The 18,703-nt window shown below is 40.7% G+C and overlaps 1 protein-coding gene across 2 annotated transcripts in view; it reads right to left on the minus strand.

The window, feature by feature from the left end:
• The window catches only part of PNPT1 (polyribonucleotide nucleotidyltransferase 1), a 149,201-nt gene that overhangs the window by 90,154 nt on the left and 40,344 nt on the right, over positions 1-18,703 (minus strand). For both annotated transcript variants that reach the window (XM_033938048.1, XM_033938049.1), the window contains exon 10: positions 7,289-7,340. In XM_033938048.1, coding sequence (XP_033793939.1) covers positions 7,289-7,340 — 52 coding nt within the window. The remainder of the gene's footprint in view (positions 1-7,288; positions 7,341-18,703) is intronic.

The following is an 18,703-nucleotide window of genomic DNA, read 5'->3' on the forward strand; positions in this document are numbered from 1 at the left end:
GGCTGCACATTACTAACTAAGGCTCTATACTAAGATACCAGACTCTGAATGCACTTCACCACCAAAGAAAAAGAGAACATGCATTTCTTTGTGTACAGTTCAAAATACAAAAGACAGCAAATGTAAATACTCAATACTCACATTTCATTCAATACACAAAAAATAAAATTATTTTTCCTACTTTTTTTTTTGTCTGGTGATTTTATTTTCTAATCATCTTGTTCTCAGTCTCTGCTCTTAATTCAGAGCCTCCTGTCCATTTGATATTTTTTTCTTTCCTTTCTTAACTTTCTGCCTTAATCATTGGTGCTGATATTTCCATTTTTCTACCTCCTCAAATCTATCTACTTTCCCTTCTCCTCCATGTGCATCCTCTCCCTCCTGCTCTTTTCCCTTCTCCATCTATATGAACCATCTCCTCCAGCTTGTTTCCCATTCTTTGCCTTCCATCATGTGCAAAATCTTTTCTCTTCTCTTCCCCTCCATCCAGCCATGTGTACCATCTCCTCCCTCCTTCTCACTTCTCTTCCTTTCCATACAGCATCACACCTCTATCTCTATTTCTCCCCCTTTCCAGCATTACCCCATATCCCTGTTCCTGTGCTCCCTCCAACATTTCATCTCTTTCCCTCCCAATGCCCAGCTTCTCCCTTTTCTTTATCCTTCCTCTTGCACTCTTCATCCCATATCTCCTGCGGGCTGGCATCTCTCACTGTAGCCCTCCCTTTTCTCCTGCCCAGTCCATCTAGTCTTTCTCCTTCCTAGCCATCCTTTCCTGCCCCCTTCACAAGTCTGTTGAATTTGTCTACTTTCCCCTTCCCCAATCATGACCTTGCATCATTCACTCTATCCCTTTTCTATGCAGTCCAGTCTGGTCTCTCTCACCCTCTTCTCCCTCTACCCTTCAGCAAGTCTGAGTCTGGCTCTCTCTCAGTCAGCCGGCCTGCTTGCCTCCCTCCCATCCACATTTGATGGTCTTACAAAGCTGGGATTTTCCGGCAGTGATTCAACCAGGCTTCTTCCAGCTACCCCAGGGATCTTCCCTCTGTACGTCCCTCCCATTTGGCAACAGGAAGCTGCAGAAGAGAGAAGTCCCCGGGGTGGCCGGAAGAAGCCTGACTGAATCGCTGCTGGGAAAACCCAGCTTTGTACCAAAGCAAGTGACAGCACTATATAGAAAACATAAGAAGGAGGGGTACAAGGAGACTCTCCAAAATACATTTCTGTTCTGCTCTGAGTGCACCGGTTTGCGAATGTTTTGCAAGATGAGCAAAACATTCGCAAAATCGGCGCCTTGGAAACCGAGCTTGATTTGATTTACGAGCGCCCCCCCCCCAAAGTTATGGCATCCCCCCTGTTCATGTCGCCCCCTCCCCCGCGATACTGCATCCCCCGCTGAGCACCCAAATAGCATCCCTTACCCCAATTTGGCACCAGCACCAACACATAGGACATGCCGGTGCCTGAAGATCCTCCCTCTTGGCTGGGCTGGGCTGGACTGGGCCAAGAGAGCGAGACCAGAAGGCCCTAAGCATGCGCAAATGCTCAAGGCCCAGTCCAGCCCAGCTCAGTCAAGAGGGAGGATCTTCGGGCACCGGCATGTCCTGTGCGTTGGTACTGGTGCCGGTGCCAAATCGGGGTAAGGGATGCTATTTGGGTGCTCAGCGGGGGGATGCAGGATCGCGGGGGGGGGGGGGGGCACACAAGCGGAGGGGATGCCGGATCACGTGGGGGGCGTTCGCTGGCGGGGGGGGGGGGGGGGTGCAATGCCGGTTCTCGGGGAGGGGGGTGTATGGAGCAGCGCCGGTGGCCTTGAGGGGGGGGGGGGGAACGAATCAAGTGAGTTTCCATTCATTCCTATGGGGAAACTCGCTTTGATATACGAGCAATTTGCTTTACGAGCATACTTCTGGAACAAATTATGTTCGTAAACCCAGGTTCCACTGTATAACAAACATGTTAAACATTATAATTGAACATTCCAAACATTGAAATCACCAATATAAGCAAACATTTATGGAGCTCAAACATTCCTGAGATGGTGCTCTGGATAACATGGGAGAATAGCATATAAAGGTCTAGGCTAATGCGGATCTTTTTACATAGTTACTTGCATTTCCACTACTTTCCAGGTATACTAGATAGCAGGATTCAGGAAAGACTAAGGGCTCCTTTTACTAAGCTGCACTAGCGGTTTTAGCGCGCACTAGACGCTAACGCCACCATTGAGCTGGCGTTAGTTTTTACACGTAGCGCGGGGGTTAGCGCGCGCTAAAAACGCTAGCGCACCTTAGTAAAAGAGGGGGTAAATGTATTAAAAATTTGCTTTGTAGAGGTAAAAAATTAAAAAGACTCTCTTTGTTCTCTGGTTATATGGGCTACTCTACCTCCCCCCTTTTAATTTTTTCTTGAATTTTTGAAATATGAAGTGAATGTTGATTGGAGCTCCAATAAGAAATAGTGTATGAAAATGTGTATGTGTGTGTGTATGAACGATATGCAAATAGAATTATATTATAGAAAATATATATGGGTTGCTGTTTTAACCTTCAGAATAGTGTAATGGAAAGAAATCAATTAAGGGCCTCCATCAATGAGCGAGCATCACATAGCTTTACCTAAAAAGATATAATAAGATTTCAGTATATAGAGTTAGTGCCAATAAGAGTGGATATATTGCTAAGCACTAATTTTGTGGCAACAATTTCAGATAATCGTACTGGGGACATGAGTAGCCATTCTAAATAAAGCAAATCTATAAGATGCTCCAAAACCTCAGGAAGGATCCAATACATACTCTGACGCAGAATAAATGCTTGATGGTATGTATAAAAATTTGGAAAATTTACCCCATCCACCGCAATTAGTTTTTGTAAAGATACTAAAGCAATTCTAGCAGTTTTACCCAGCCAAATAAATTTAGTAAGAATACCATTTAATTTTTTTTTTATAGAAGGACCCTTGAAAATAAACTGGCAACATCCTCATTTGGTAGCAAACTACAGGAAAAATCATCATTTTGACAGTTTGGACTCTCCCCTACCAAGAGAGAAGTAAGGGATTCCAATGCTCACACATTTCTTTGACTTTCAGCAATAAAAAATTTTCATTTATTGTCATCGTGTCTTCCAATGTTTTCTGAATCATAATACCTAAATATTTTATATCCTCTTCCTTCCAAAGGAAAGGGGGAATGGATCAAATAATCCTTTTGCACAATGCACGTTTAACGGAAGAACCTCCAATTTGCTCCGATTTATTTTGTATCCAGAGAATTTACCAAACCTATCAATTAATTCCAGTAAATGCAGAATGGTGGTTTTGGGATTCTTCAAATGAAGCAAAATATCATCTGCATTAGCAGAGATCTTTTATTCCCAACCTGCATAAGGAATCCCCTGTATCTCCTTTGCCTGCAGTATAGCCAACAAGGATTCCAGAACAATATCAAAAAGCAAAGGAGATAAGGGACATCCTTGTCTAACTCCCCTCTTCAGACAAAAACATTCAGAAAATGTATTAATATATAGCCTGGCTGAGGGGGAACTATACAAGGTTTGAATCATTTGAATAAATCTGGATCTTATACCAAACCAATCCATTGCCTGACACATGAAAGTCCATTCCACATGATCAAAGACCTTCTCTGCATTCAAAGAGACAGGGAAAGCCGGATCAGCCATTGTTTTTGATAAACTTAGCATATGAAATCCCAATCTAGTATTATTTGAAGAATGTCTTTAAGCAATGAAACCAGTTTGGTGCATACCGATCATATAAGGGAGAGCCTTGGCTAATCTTAGAGCCATTAGCTTAGCCAGGAGTTTGATATCCACATTAATTAAAGAAATAGGCCTTTAGTTTGAAACCAAAAGGGGATCTTTATTTGGCTTCGGCAAAACAATGGTTAAAGATTCTGCTATAGTACCTGAAATACAACCTTTAGTTAGTCGAGATTGATATAAATTTAGAAGATGAGGTAAAAGAAAAATTTGAAATGATTTGAAAAACTCCACCATAAAACCATCACCACCCGGAGCAGATCCAGCTCTGAGGGACTTCAACGCTTTCTGAAGTTCCTTAAGTGATATAGGTGCCTCAAGATTTCTTTTCATATGCTCGGGAATTTTTGGCCCCTTAATTAACTTTAAAAATTCTGACCCTTCAAGTTCTTTATCTGAATAAAGCTCAGAAGAATATAAAGCTTTATAAAATTCCAAAAATTGTTTTAAAATATTTCCAATTTGAGTATGTTTTTTACCTTTTTCATCTGTAATGGCCACAATTTTAACATTTCTCTTTTTTGCTTTAAGGTAATTAGCTAATATCTTCCCGCTTTATTCGAGTTTCCATAATACAGAGCTTGTTGAGAAAACAAATCTTTCCTAGCCAATTGTGAGGAAATCTCATATTTATATTTAGCTTTCGAAAGGGCCTGCAAGGTAATCTGATCCCATTTCAAGGCCAATTGTAACTCTAAAGTCAAAATAGTTTGTTCCAAATTAGAAAATTCTAATTTTAACAATTTCTTAATATGTGCCGAATACAAAATTATTTGCCCTCTCATTGTAGTTTTGAAAACATCCCAAATAGTTTCTAAAGAGATTTCCTCCGAGGTATTGAGTTGAAAATACTCATGCATTTTTATTTGAATTTCCTCAAGAAAGTTTGAATCTGCAAGCAGTGTATTATTAAATCTCCAAACAGGTCTATTAGAATCTTTTTTCAGTAAAATGAAACTCTATCCAAATTCCAGCATGATCTGTCAAAAGGATTGGGTCTATGCTGGCTTTTATAACCTGTTGAATTAAATGATCTGACACAAAAATGTAATCAATACATGAAAATGATTTATGAACAAGTGAGCAAAAAGAAAATTCACGAGCATGAATCTGCCATATATCCACTTAGCAATCGCCGAGACCACCGCGTCCACCACTGGCGAAATTAAGGTAGCCCTATCCCCCTCTGGGATGAGATACCAACAAGCCAAGGCGCACCAACTGAAATGGCACCCCCGGCGTATTCCACAACGCCAGCACAAAATCCCAAAAATCCTGACGCACAGGAAAAGAGCATGAAACAGGACAGACCGCCTGAAGCAGAGGGGCCCCCATACGCAACTTCAAAAATGCAGCACCGAGGAGACCTGCTAAATCAGGTCTAAACGCGCATCCCTCTGAATCAAAGGCGCACCACGGACACATCTGCGCCGGAAGACGGGAAACCTGACGCCCCGCCGTCCCCTCTAGAGGATCCTGGAAGCCCGCCATAGCAGCCAGGTCCTCATCCACGCCAACATGCTCCTCTGACCACCAATGTGCAATCCAAGCCCCCCGTGGGCGCTTGGATGAAGGAGGCAGAAGAGGGGACGCCAAATGAAAAGAGGGAGGCAAAGCAACAGGGGGCGCGAAGGGAAACCACCCCCGAAACCCCCAGGCGCATGTGGGACCCCCAATTATCTGCACAAAGAAAGAAATTAAATCGGGGGCAAAAACCCCCCAGGGGTCCCTGCTGAAACCTGCCCCTGTGTTTGCAATACAGAGGGAAGGTCACCTGAGGTTGCAGACAAAATAGAGGGGTCTGTCAAAATGGCGAAGATCCCGCCAAAAATAAACCCTCCAGGGCCTGTAGCGGCTGGGAAACCTAAACTGTCCCAGACACTAAAGCAGGCCAAGCCGCGTCGGCGGTTCGGGGAATCCCTCTGGAGGCAGTGAGAGCAGACCAGGCTGCCTCACTGCCTTCAGCCGGCTCATGAGGTACTAAGGCCGGGGAGCTCTGGATGCCTGCAGCCGCTGCCGACAGAGCTCCATGACCACACCGGCCCAAATCGCCGAGTTCAGGCCGGCTGCAAGTGCCTGCGGCTGGACCAAATTGTGTCCCACTCCCCCGGAGAAGGGCATAATTGCTCCATATGCGACCTAGCTAGTAGAAAAGTGCCGGTTAGTGCAAAAATACAGTAAAATACAGTAAATTGACAGGGAAGCAACCCTGCACTACCTCAGGATTTTTATTTTTTTTTCTCAGAACAGACTCCACAGGCTCTCGAAGCTTGATTTAGGGGGCAAGGCTGACTGCTGAGGCTCCTCTAAAAAAATGTGGGGAGGTGGAGGAAGTGGGGGGGAGGGACCCCGCTCGAGACCCGCTGGGTTTGACACCTCCGAGGTCGGACGGACCCCCAAACAGGGCCCGCCCAAGCTCTGTCCGGCCAAAAACAGGGACGGCCAAAAACAGGGACTAGAAACCCCCTAAACAAATTCCAACAGCCCTACCAAGGGAGATGGGTACAGCTCACTCAACACCTGCTGGAGATTGAAAGAAGACGGATATTATATACTATTCCACAGTTTTGTTTTCAGTCTCCACCTTCTGGTCATGATTGGATATACCATTCGTAAAGATTAACCTCTACTGGTCTGGAGAGTGCTAAAGAATAATAATAACTTTATTTTTATATATTGCAATACCACAAACAGGTCAAAGTGGTTTACAGAGGAAGAGACTGTATAGACAGCAATATTGCAGAAAACTTAGCATGGTATGATCAAATTTTTCCTGGAAGTGTTTTAGAAGTACATTAAGGCAGAAGTGGAGTCAGAGAAATTTATCAAAGAGATAAGTTTTGATTGACTTCCTGAAAGTTTGGTAAGAACCTTCAGGCTCACGGTCAGAAGGAAAAACTGAAAGGGGTAGCAAAGCCCTCTGGAGGAGGAGTTACATTCCTTCTGCACAACTTGAGAGCATGGGGAGAATACCATACTGTTCAGAATGACACACCTATTGCACCAGAAGCCCGTTTCTGCAGGCAAATTTAGTTTAATCCAATACTTATTTTAGTACTTATACACCACTTAGCCTAAGCAGGTTACATTCAAGTACTCAGGTATTTCTCCCTATTTGTCCTGGTAGGCTCACAATCTATCCAACGTACCTGGGGCAATGGAATGTTAAATGACTTGTCCAGGGTCACAAGGAATAGCGTTGGGCTTGCACCTGCAACCTCAAGGTGCCGATACTGCAACTCTAACCACTAGGCCAAACCTTCACTCAATATACTTGATATACTGCCCTTAAAATACATTTATTAAAGAAGTTTATAACCATTAAAACCATCAAGTATTGTTTTACCAACAGAAACTGCTTTCAAAATTGTATTAACTGCATTTCCTTAATACCTGAGATGTATCAATGCAATGCATGAAACAGAAAAGTACAGTCAAGTAAAGGAAAGAAAACATGAGTAGCAAACTGTAAAATCAAAATCAAATTTATAATGGAGAATTCTTACCTTGTCATGAGTACAATCTGAAAACACAGCATATATCTTGTCAGAAGCAAGCCTATCAGACAAGAAGAAAAGCCAACAAAAAGAGTTTATTCTAAGAAAAAGCAATTCACAGTTTAAAAAATAATTTTATACATTGTGGAAGGTTATAATTGAAATTCTGTGTTGAAAGACTAAGACAGCATCTATTTTATTATTAGTAGTACTTATTTTTAGAGCATTACTGGACAGACAATATAATATTAAAAATTTATATACAGCAATATCTTGCAGATCAGTGCGGTTAACAAAATAAAAGAGGACTGAGTAATTCACAGCAAAATACAAACCATCAATTTTCTTTTTTTTCCAAAACCACTTTATTGATAACTAGTGTTTAAGCCCGTTAACATTAACGGGTGCTAGTAAAGCCTCCTTCCCTCACATGTCCCCTATTTTCAGCCCCAGCTCCAAACCCATTTTTACCCCCCCACCAGCCCCCTTCTCCCATCTGTTCCCTTTTAGCCTGAGCCCCCTTTTCTCACCAGCAGCATTTCCCTCCCCACTCCACTTCCCTGTCCAGCAGTACCTCTTCCCTGCTCTCCCTGTCCCTCTTCCCTGCTCCCACGGTCCAGTAGCACCTCTTCCCTGCTCCCCGGCCCAGTAGCACCTCTTCCCTGCTTCCCCTTGTCCCTCTTCCTTGCTCCCCGGCCCAGTAGCACCTCTTTCCTGCTCCCCCTGTCCCTCTTCCTTGCTCCCCGGCTCAGTAGCACCTCTTCCCTGCTCCCCCTGTCCAACAGCACCTCTTCCTGGCGGGCTGCAAGTCGGGAGCGCTGGCTGCTTGGAGCTGCAAGCGTCGTCCTGAGAGCCTGCCTTGCGGGCGGGCATCCATGGCGTTTTCTTCAGTTGGTGCGCGGTGCCTTTTCGGCAGAGTCGGCACGTGTTCTCGGGCTGCCTTCGGAGGGTTGTGTCGGGGCGGGGCTCCTGTGCGCAATTCCCTTATGGTCGGCGCTGTGTTGGGGCCTCTGCTGGGCAGTGACCTGTTGGCTCGGCGTCGTGCGCGTGTGAGGAATGACAGGGCGGCGGGCAGGGTGAGAGCTTGCCTGTGCTTCCTCCAGCGTTTGGTGAGCGAGGATGGGAGGAGTGGAGTGGCCAGAGTGTTCCCTGCCGCCGCGTTCTAAAATAGAATCCAGCCACGGATCAGAAAACACGGCGGCAGGGAACATTATATAGGATGTATGTCTTTCTTTCTCTCTCCCTGGCCCTTTTCTTTCTGTCTCTCTCCCTTGCCCACTGTGTCTTTTTTTTTGTTTGTTTCTATCTTTCTTTTCTTGGCTTCTGGCTGTCTTGTCTTTATTTCTGTCTATCTCTCTCCCTTTCTGTCTGTCTCTCTCTCCCCCTGTCTGTATATCATTCTTTCTTTCTTTCTCCTTGGCCGCTGGCCGTCTGTATGTCTTTTTTTTTCTCTCTCTCTCCTTGGCCGCTGTCTGTCTCTGTATTTTTTTTTCTTTCTCTCTCTCTCCTTGGCTGCTGGCTATCTGTTTTTCTGTCTGTCTGTCTTTCTGGCATCCTGTCTGTTTTTCCATCTTTCTTTCTATCTGTCTCTCTGACCCCTTGTCTGTCTTTCCTTCTGTCTGTCTTTCTCCTTTTCTGTCTGTCTCTCTGGCCCTCTGTCTGTCTGTCATTCTTTCTTTCTCTCTGTCTCCGTGGCCGCTGTCTATCTGTCTGGTTTTTTTCTTTCTCTCTCTGTCTTTGGCTGCTGGCTGGCTGTCTTTCTGGCCCACTGTCATTTTTTCTTTATTTCTCTCTCTCTTTCCTTGGTCGCTGTGTGGATGGCTGTCTTTCTTTCTGTCTGTCTTTCTGCCTGGCCCCTGTTTATCTTTCTGGCTGTCTCTCTGCCTGGCCCCCTCTCTCTCTCCCTGGCCCCCAGTTTTTGTTTGTCTGTCTCTCTGCCTGGCCCCCTGTTTTTCTGTCTCTCTGTCTTTCTGCCTGACCCCTGCCTTTCTTTCTGACTCTCTCTCTTTCCTTGGCCACTGTATGGATGGCTGTCTTTCTTTCTGTCTGGCCCCCTATTTATCTTTCTGGCTGTCTCTCTCCCTGGTCCCCATTTTTTGTTTGTCTGTCTCTCTGTCTTTCTGCCTGGCTCCCTGTTTTTCTTTCTCTCTGTCTCTCTTCCTGTATTTCTCTGTCTCTTCTGAACCCCTTCTCTCTGTCGGCCTCCCAGCACACACCCCCTTCAAAGTAGCCCCCTTTCCCTCTCCCCCTCCACTTCCCTGAGCTGTATTTTTTTTTTAACTTTGTAACAGCGGCTGCACACCCCGGAACCGCCACTCTCCACTAACAGGAGAGAAAATGCCGGCGCTGCCGCTTGAAACCGCCACCGCCACCACCACTCTCCTGCTGGTCCACAAACAGCCAAATGCTCCTGAAGACGACCGCGCTGAAAAAACTCCACAGTTGCACGCCTCCAGCCCCTGCAAGCGCCGTGAGGTATCAATTAGAATACTGCCACAGAAGCACACCTCATGGCGCCAGGACTCATGATTTTTCAAGAGCGCATGCGCGCTCTAGCGTTTTATTATTATTGATTCAAATATTTTAAAACATCAATCTTATATAATCAATATTTAAATATACATTAATTCCTTTTATATCTAATTTCTTAATACATACTGAAAATATCAATTTAGCTTTAAAAAAAACAAATGCCTTCTATAACCCTCCCTTACTCCCCCACCTCGGTAAGGGGACGCGTGCAGGAGATTCATGAATTATACTGGTGTGATAAGCTATAATTTAGAGATCTATAGCGCTGTTCCTTCATGGGGATTAATCCAATTTTCATATGTACCCCAAATAGTATTGTATCTGGTTTCTTCGGAGAGCAGTTAATTTTGACATTTGCTGTATGTATTGGACTTTAGACAGCAATACTTGAAGTGCCGTCAAATCTGGCTGTTTCCAAGCCGATGCCAGGACCAATTGCCCAGCTGTCATTATCAAATGAATCCATCTCTACTGTTTAACTGGCAAAGCAGATGGTCCTATATTTAACAAGCAGCACTCCATAGTCTTAGGCAGGGCTGCCCAAGTCCGGTCCTCAAGATCTACTGGCAGGCCAGGTTTTCTGGATATCCACAATGAATGTGCCTGAGAGAGATTTGCCTGCACTGCCTTCTTGGTATGCAAATCTCTCTCATGCATGTTCATTGCGGATATCCAGAACACCTGGCCTGCCAGTAGATCTCGAGTACCTGACTTGGGCAGCCCTGGTCTTAGGTATTGGACTTCCTAGCACTTCTTCTATGAAGTATATCACTCTATCCCAGTATGTTTGTGCCTTTATACAATACCACCATACATGTTCAAACGTACCTACTTCCCCACATCCTCTCCAACATTTATCTGATCCTTTCCCATACATAGCTTGCAATCGGACTGGAGTATAATACCAGCAATATAACATCTTATAACCATTTTCTATCATATTGCTAGCTATAGTGACATATAAAAGGGAGTGCCTTATTTTAGACCATTCTTTCTCAGTATAATGTTTGCCAATGATCTTTTCCCAGCGGCGCCTATATTTCAAAGGTGATTGAAGATACTCCAATTGTGCATTATATAATCTAGTAATACTGCCTTTCCCACTTTCCTTTATTATAGCTCTGCCTAAATTTGACTTTTCTTTAATGACTACTTTCCTAATAAAACTTTCAATTTGTTTATAAAAAAATAAATCTCTCGGTAGAAGACCGTATTCTTCCACCCATATTTCAAAAGGAATAACTTTCCCATCATCCAGTAATTGATCCAATGTTTTGAGCCCTTTCTTACCCCATATATTGAAGGCCACATCAACGTCACCTGGAGCAAAATTAGGCATATATGTAATAGCTGCACCCATGAAATAAATCTTATCTCCTAAACATCACCTATACAGCTGGGTCCACAGATCGAGAGTGTGTCATATTATAGGATTCGATTTCTTAGCTATAATAGAAAGTTGTGAATATTGAAACCAGGGTATTGCCCAAAGCGGGAATTCTCCCAATAGCTCTTGCTCCATACACACCCATGATTTTTCCTTATCCCATTTCCAATTGATTAAATAACGTAATTGGGCCGCTTGATAGTAATATCGAAAGTGGGGAACAGTCATTCCTCCCAACTTCCTAGGTTGATACATCATGGCTTGAGCTACTCTTGGCGTCTTATATTGCCATATATAAGCAAATATCTTTTGCTCCAAGTGGAGGAAGAATTTATTAGGTAAAGGGATCAGTAAAGCTGAGAAAAGGTACAATAATCTCGGTAGCACCACCATCTTAATTGTTTGCAACCTGCCTAACCAGGAAATATCAAGGTGTTTCCACTTCTCCAATTCCTGCCAAAACAATTTCAGAAGGGGAGGGTAGTTAGCTGTATACAACATATCGATTTGCTTAGTTAAGTTGACCCCCAAGTATCGTAGTGTTTGTTGAGCCCATTTAAAAGAATAATTATTGGAAATCCACCTACGGTCTGAATCTGATAGGATAAGATCCAAAATTTCTGACTTAGACATATTTATCCTGACACCTGTTCATAGGCTGTCAGAATGTCTACTACAGCTTTCAACGAGGTGGGAGGGTCTCAAATTGTAAAGAGAATGTCATCTTCAAATAATAATAGTTTTGTTTCCATACCTTCACAACTTATGCCTGTAATATTTAAAGCTTGTTGTACCGACTGGGCAAAGGGCTCCATAGCTAACGCAAAGAGTACAGGTGATAATGCACAACCTTGATGGGTCTCCCTCCTCAATGTAAAACAATCAGTGTAGCTTCCATTAATATTAATCGAAACCAAGGGATCTATATATAGCAATCGAAGCCAGTGGAGAAAAAATCCCAATATCCCCATCTTTTCTAACACTTAAAATAGATAGGGCCAATATACCCTATCAAATGCCTTTTCAGCATCAATACCCAAAATAAGAGTTGAGTCGTGTCCACTAGCAGCTTGCCACAATATATGGCACACTCTTCGAATGTTATCAAATGTCTGGCAACCCCATACAAACCCAGATTAATCATCCACCACCAAATGGGGCATATATATCTGTAAGCGTTTAGCTAAGATCCTAGTAAACAGTTTATAATCCAAAAATTTAACAAATAGATAAGCTTTCAATAATTTCCTAAAATACAAATAGGAATTTGAGTTATTTGTAGCAATTGTCTATGTGCATAAAGAACCCTTTTATATGCTTTTTTTTACAACCCTCAAAGGGCAACCCCTCTCTTGAAATCTTAGTCTCATATTAAAGGGCTCTCTATGCAGAGACAATTATTGCTACAGGATACAGTACAAACTGAGGATTCAGCTTTGGTCTGTGTACTGCCTTATTCACATAAAGCTTTCCAAATTAAACAAATTATCAAACAAAATTGGCATATTCTTCAACATCATGAGACTTTTCATTCCATCCCGCATTTTGCGTTCTCACGAACCAGAAATCTGCGGGAAATGTTAAGCAAGTCATACTATCTGTCACTTGATAGGTCTACAGCATTTGATGTTCATGGACAAGACAGGTATGGACATTGCAGTGTGTGTGAACCAGCTATGAATACTGACATTGTGATTCATTCACATTTACAACGCACATATAAGTTACGTTCCCAAACCAAGTGTAAAACTGTTGGAGTAGTATATCTTAATGAATGTCCGTGCAAAATGTTTTATATTGGGTACTCTACCAGAACCATCAAAGTAAGGATTATGGAACATCTTAGCAAAATATGACGAGGCAATGTTACGGCTCCCTTGACTCAACATTGGCAGGACAGCGGTCACACAGTGGAAGACTTGAAATATGTAGTGATGGAGGCACCTGACCTGACTAGGGGTGGTAATCTTCAGGTCTGCCTATGGAAGAAAGAACAGTCTTGGATTTTCAACTGGCAAACAGTTATGCCTCGTGGTCTTAACCGTGAGGTAGAATGGTGGGCATTTCTACATTGACAGCTGATACATCATTTCTGGTTACATCAGGATAAACGAACAGGAGGCGGGTGAATCATCAGTAAGAGGAAGTGAAGTGTTTGAAGGATGTGAGGTAACCTCCAGAGCTGTCGGGAGTACACTGTGAGTATAGATTTACAGAGATCAAGCAGTAATAATTTGTTTCACTTCATTCACAGATCACATTGGTTGTTACAAGACTTTCTAGTCAAATGGGTTCTCTGAAGAAGCCAGTCTGGTGAAGCGCGTCAGAACCCAAAGGATTTGGACAATCTTCTTTTTGAGATAAGTGCAATTGTTTATATGCATGACAAAGTTTTGGATCATTAGTGACCATATAAGTAATTCAAGTGCAGTGATTGAAAGAAAAAGATGCAGCTTTTGGGGTAGTACCCTGCTTGTGATCTTTTTACCAAATATGGTTCTGAGCACTTTTTACACTTAAAAATGTGATGTTGAGATAAAAGTCAGGTGGTGTTTGGATGTTGGAGCTAAAATTTAATGCCCAAAAATGCAAGATCATGCATTTAGGCTGCAAAAACCCAAGAGAATGGTACAAGTTTAGAATGTGAAGAACTTTTGTGCACGAAAGAGGAGTGCGACGGTTGTGATAGTATGTGATGATCTTAAGGTGGCCAAACAAGTTGAAAAGGCAATGGCGAAAACTAGAAGGATGCTTGGGTGCACAGGAAGAGGAATGGTCAGTAGGAAAAAGGAAGTAATGATGCCCTTATATAAGACTCTGATGAGACCTCATTAAAATTACTATATACAATTCTGGAGACCACATCTTCAAAAAGATATAAACAGAATGGAGTCGATCCACAGAAAGGTAAATTGTCTGTGGACTTTATCATAAAGCATATGGGTACAGACTTCAAGATCTCAATATATATTATTTTGAAGAAAAGCGAGAGAGGGGAGATATAATGGAGACTTTTAAATACCTAATAGCATAAATGTGTATAAGGTGAGTCTCTTTCAATTGAAAGGAAACTCTACAATTAGGGGGCATAGAATGAAGGTGAAAGAGGACCAACTTAGAAGTAACCTCAGAAAATACTTTTTCACGGAAAGGGTGGTGAATGCATGGAACAGCCTCCCGGTAGAAGTGGTGGAAACAAAAAGGCCCAAATTCTCTAAAAGGCGCTGGTATTTTAGGTGCCCAAGCTCAGTGAACAATGGTGTTTAACGACATTTTTCACCAATTTTCAAGGTGCCTATAAAATCAGTGCTGGAATCGGGCCTCCATAGGCATTTTACAGGGACTAGTGCCATTATAGGTGTGGCTAACACTGAAAGTGGTGTTAGGTGCCATAAAGTGCCGACAGAGGCGCAATTCACATCAAAGGCAAGCCCTGGATATGTTGGCCTGGAAAAACTGGCCTACATTTCCACATCTACCTTTGCCGGAGGTCCAATTCTCTAACCAGCGCCATCACGTGATTGACACGCGATCGGCTGCTGCTTTTTTTTTTTTTTTATAATTCTTTATTCATTTTCATATTTTACATGAAGTGTACAAAATATTGAGTTACAACTAATGAATACACAATATCACTTTTATATCTATTACATAATATTCTGAACAAATTTTTTTTATCCCCTCTCCCACCCCCCACCCTTCAAGTACTTTCCAATCACCTTATACATATTGTATACCATATTATAACATGTTATGTAAAATTATTTTCACTACCCCCCCTCCATGTGTGCCATAAAGAAGACAAGAAAAAGAGGAAAAGAAGAAGATAAATCCTACTATTCATTCAGTACAATACTTTGTCAATGGCCCCCATATTTTTATAAATTTAGGATATGTCCCTCTTTGTATTGCTATTACTCTTTCCATTTTGAATATATGACAAATTGTATTCCACCAAAATGTATAATTAAGGTTACTATGATTCTTCCAGTTATTGGTTATATGCTGAATGGCAACCCCTATCATGACTAGTAAAAGCTTGTTATTTTCTGGTGAAATTTGACTTTTTTTTCTCATCATCATTCCAAATAACACTGTATCATATGATATTGCTACATGATTTTCCATCAATTTATTAATTTGTGGCCAAATTGCATTCCAAAAACTTTTAATGTAGGGACAATGATATAGTAAATGATCCAACGTCCCAGGTTCCAGATTACAGTGCCAGCATTTATTGGACTTAGAACTATCTAATTTTTGCAAACGTGTAGGGGTCCAAAAAGCTCTATGTAATAAAAAGAACCAAGTTTGTCTCATAGATGCTGACACTGTACATCTCATTCTCCAAGACCAAATTAGTGGCCATTGAGATGCAGTAATTTGATGCTTAATCTCAATGCTCCAAATGTCTCTTAGACCATTTTTTGGTTTTTTATTCAAATATCCAGATATTAATTTATACCACAATGCGGCTTGATGCCCTAGGAAGTCTGCTTGGAAGCATAAGAACTCTAAACTATATTGATTATTCAATGTTTTCCATTCAGGGAACCCAACCTGAATGGCCTGCTTCAATTGCAACCATTTAAAACTTTGTTTTTTACTAAGACCAAATCTATGTTGCAATTGTGAAAATTCCAGCAGTTTACCTTCCGAAATAACATCATTCAGATGTCTGCAATAATCCAGTCCTTCCAAAGGATTTGAGCTCCGCTAATTTTAATCTTGGAGTTTATCCATAAAGACTGATTAGTTGACTTGTTTATTGGGACAGGTGTTAATTTACTAATAAACCTCAACGTTTTCCAAGTATCCATTAATATCTTATTTTCTCTGTATCTTCTAGGCATGTTGATACTTGGAAGATGAACTAAATTTAGGGGAAACATAAAGCGCCATTCCAAATATAACCAATCCGGTGCATTATCTATCAGTTCTGGGAGGATCCAATACATACCCTGACGTAAAATATAGGCTTGATGGTACCTATAAAAATTTGGAAAATTTACCCCTCCCTCCTTAATTGATTTTTGCAAAGATACCAAAGCTATTCTATGCGTTTTACCAAGCCAAAGAAATTTCGTTAAAATGCTATTAAGCTTTTTATAAAAGGACCCCTGAAAATAAATAGGTATCATACTCATTTGGTAGCAAACTACAGGCAACATCATCATTTTAATAGTTTGAACTCTCCCCCACCAAGAAAGATGTAACGGATTCCATTGCTCACATAACTCTGTAACTCTTTTCAATACAAATTTTTCATTTTCTTTTACTGTATCTTCAATTGTATTTTTAACTTGAATGCCAAGATATTTAAATCCTTCTTCTTTCCATATGAACGGAAAAGCGTCAAATAATCATTTTACACAATGAACATTTAAAGGTATAAGTTCAGACTTACTCCAATTAATTTTATAACCTAAAAATTTGCCAAACATATCAATTAATTCCAATAGACAAGATAAGGTAGACTCTGGATTCATCAAATAAAGTAAAATATCATCCGCATAAGCTGAAATTTTATATTCCATATCAGAATATAGAATACCCTGTATCCCCCTTGCTTGCTGTATTGCTAACAATAAGGGTTCTAATACAACATCAAATAACAAAGGAGATAAAGGACAACCTTGTCTAACTCCCCTCTGCAATTGAAAACCATCAGATATCATATTATTAATATTTAATCTTGCAATCGGGAAGCTATACAATGTTTTTACCATTTGTATAAATCCAGAACCTATACCAAACCATTCTAAAGCCTGATACATAAAATTCCATTCTACCCTATCAAACGCTTTTTCTGCATCCAAGGAAACTGTAAAAGCCGGTTCATCCATTTTTTTTGATAAATTTAACATATGAAACAATAATCTAGAGTTATTAGAGGAATGTCTTTTAGCAACGAAACCCGTCTGATGCGTGTCTATAATATGTGGGAGAGCTTTGGCTAATCTCAAAGCCAAAATTTTCGCCAAAAGTTTATTATCCACATTTATTAAAGATATAGGCCTGTAGTTTGAAACCAAAGTAGGATCTTTATTTGGCTTAGGCAAAACAATTACTATTGATTCAGCCATAGTACCTTTAATATCACCTTTTATAAGTTGTGTCTGATATAAATTTAGTAAATATGGGGAAAGGACATTTTGAAATGTTTTATAAAATTCTACTGTATAACCATCACCACCTGGAGCGGATCCAACTCTTAAGAGATCTCAACGCTGTTTCTAATTCTTTTAATGATATAGGTTCATCTAAACTCCGTTTTATATGTTCAGGAACCTTAGGTCCAATAATTAAATCTAAAAAATTTTTACCATCTTTTTGCCTCTCCAAATAAGGCTCGGAAGAATACAGGTCCTTATAAAATTTTAGAAATTGCTTTAAAATTATATCCGTTTGATTGGTTATTATACCATTATCATCTTTTATCCCATTAATGTTAGTTCTTCTTTTTTTTTGCTTTAAGATAATTTGCCAATAATCTTCCCGCCTTATTAGAATTTCCATAATACATTGTCTGTTTGGAAAACAAGTCTCTTCTTATCATTTTTGAAGCTAATTCGTTATATTTACCTTTTGCTTTCAAAAGAGCTTGTAATACATCATGTTCCCATTTGCTTACCAATTTAGTTTCTAGTATTTTAATTTCTTTTTCTAACTCTATATACTGTTTTTTAATCTGTTTCCTAACAAAAGCCGAATATGATATAATATGACGTCTCATAGTCGCTTTAAAAGCGTCCCATACATTTTCAATAGATGTATCTTCCACTAAATTAATTTGAAAGAAATCACTAATTTGTGTGTTAAAATTTTCCAAAAATTTTTCATCCACAAGCAATGCATTATCAAATCTCCAAAGAGGTCTTCTATTTTCTAATTGATCTAATTGTAAATCTATCCATACTCCTGCATGATCCGAAATGATAATGGGATCAATGGAAGCCTTAATCACTTGCTGCACCTTATGTGATGAAATCAAAATATAATCTATTCTTGAAAATGATTTATGAACCTGTGAACAAAATGAAAATTCCTGATCATTAAAATGAAGAATACACCATATATCCTTCAAATCACATGATTGAACCAAATTATCTAAACCTAAAGATTTTATACTTTTACCTGGTTTTTTATCCATTAATAGATCCATTACAGCATTAAAATCTCCAGCTACCACTAAATTAGAAGCAGCCAGTGGTAACAACATACTCTGCAATTTTTTAAAGAATTCTGATTGATTCGAATTAGGGGCATATATATTGAACAACGTCAGGGCATTATTTCCCATACTTATATCAACATGTAGCCATCTTCCATGTGGGTCCGAATTTACTATCTTAAAATTGGCCATACACTTTTTATTTATAAGAACTGCTACTCCTGCTTTTTTACCCTCTGCTGGAGCAAAAAAACATTCTTTCACCCACCCACCCGTTAGTTTCTGTGATTCCTTTATATTAAGATGGGTCTCCTGCAGACAATAAACATCC

The sequence above is a fragment of the Geotrypetes seraphini genome, chromosome 3 (genome assembly GCF_902459505.1).
Source record: "Geotrypetes seraphini chromosome 3, aGeoSer1.1, whole genome shotgun sequence".
Lineage (NCBI taxonomy): Eukaryota > Metazoa > Chordata > Amphibia > Gymnophiona > Dermophiidae > Geotrypetes > Geotrypetes seraphini.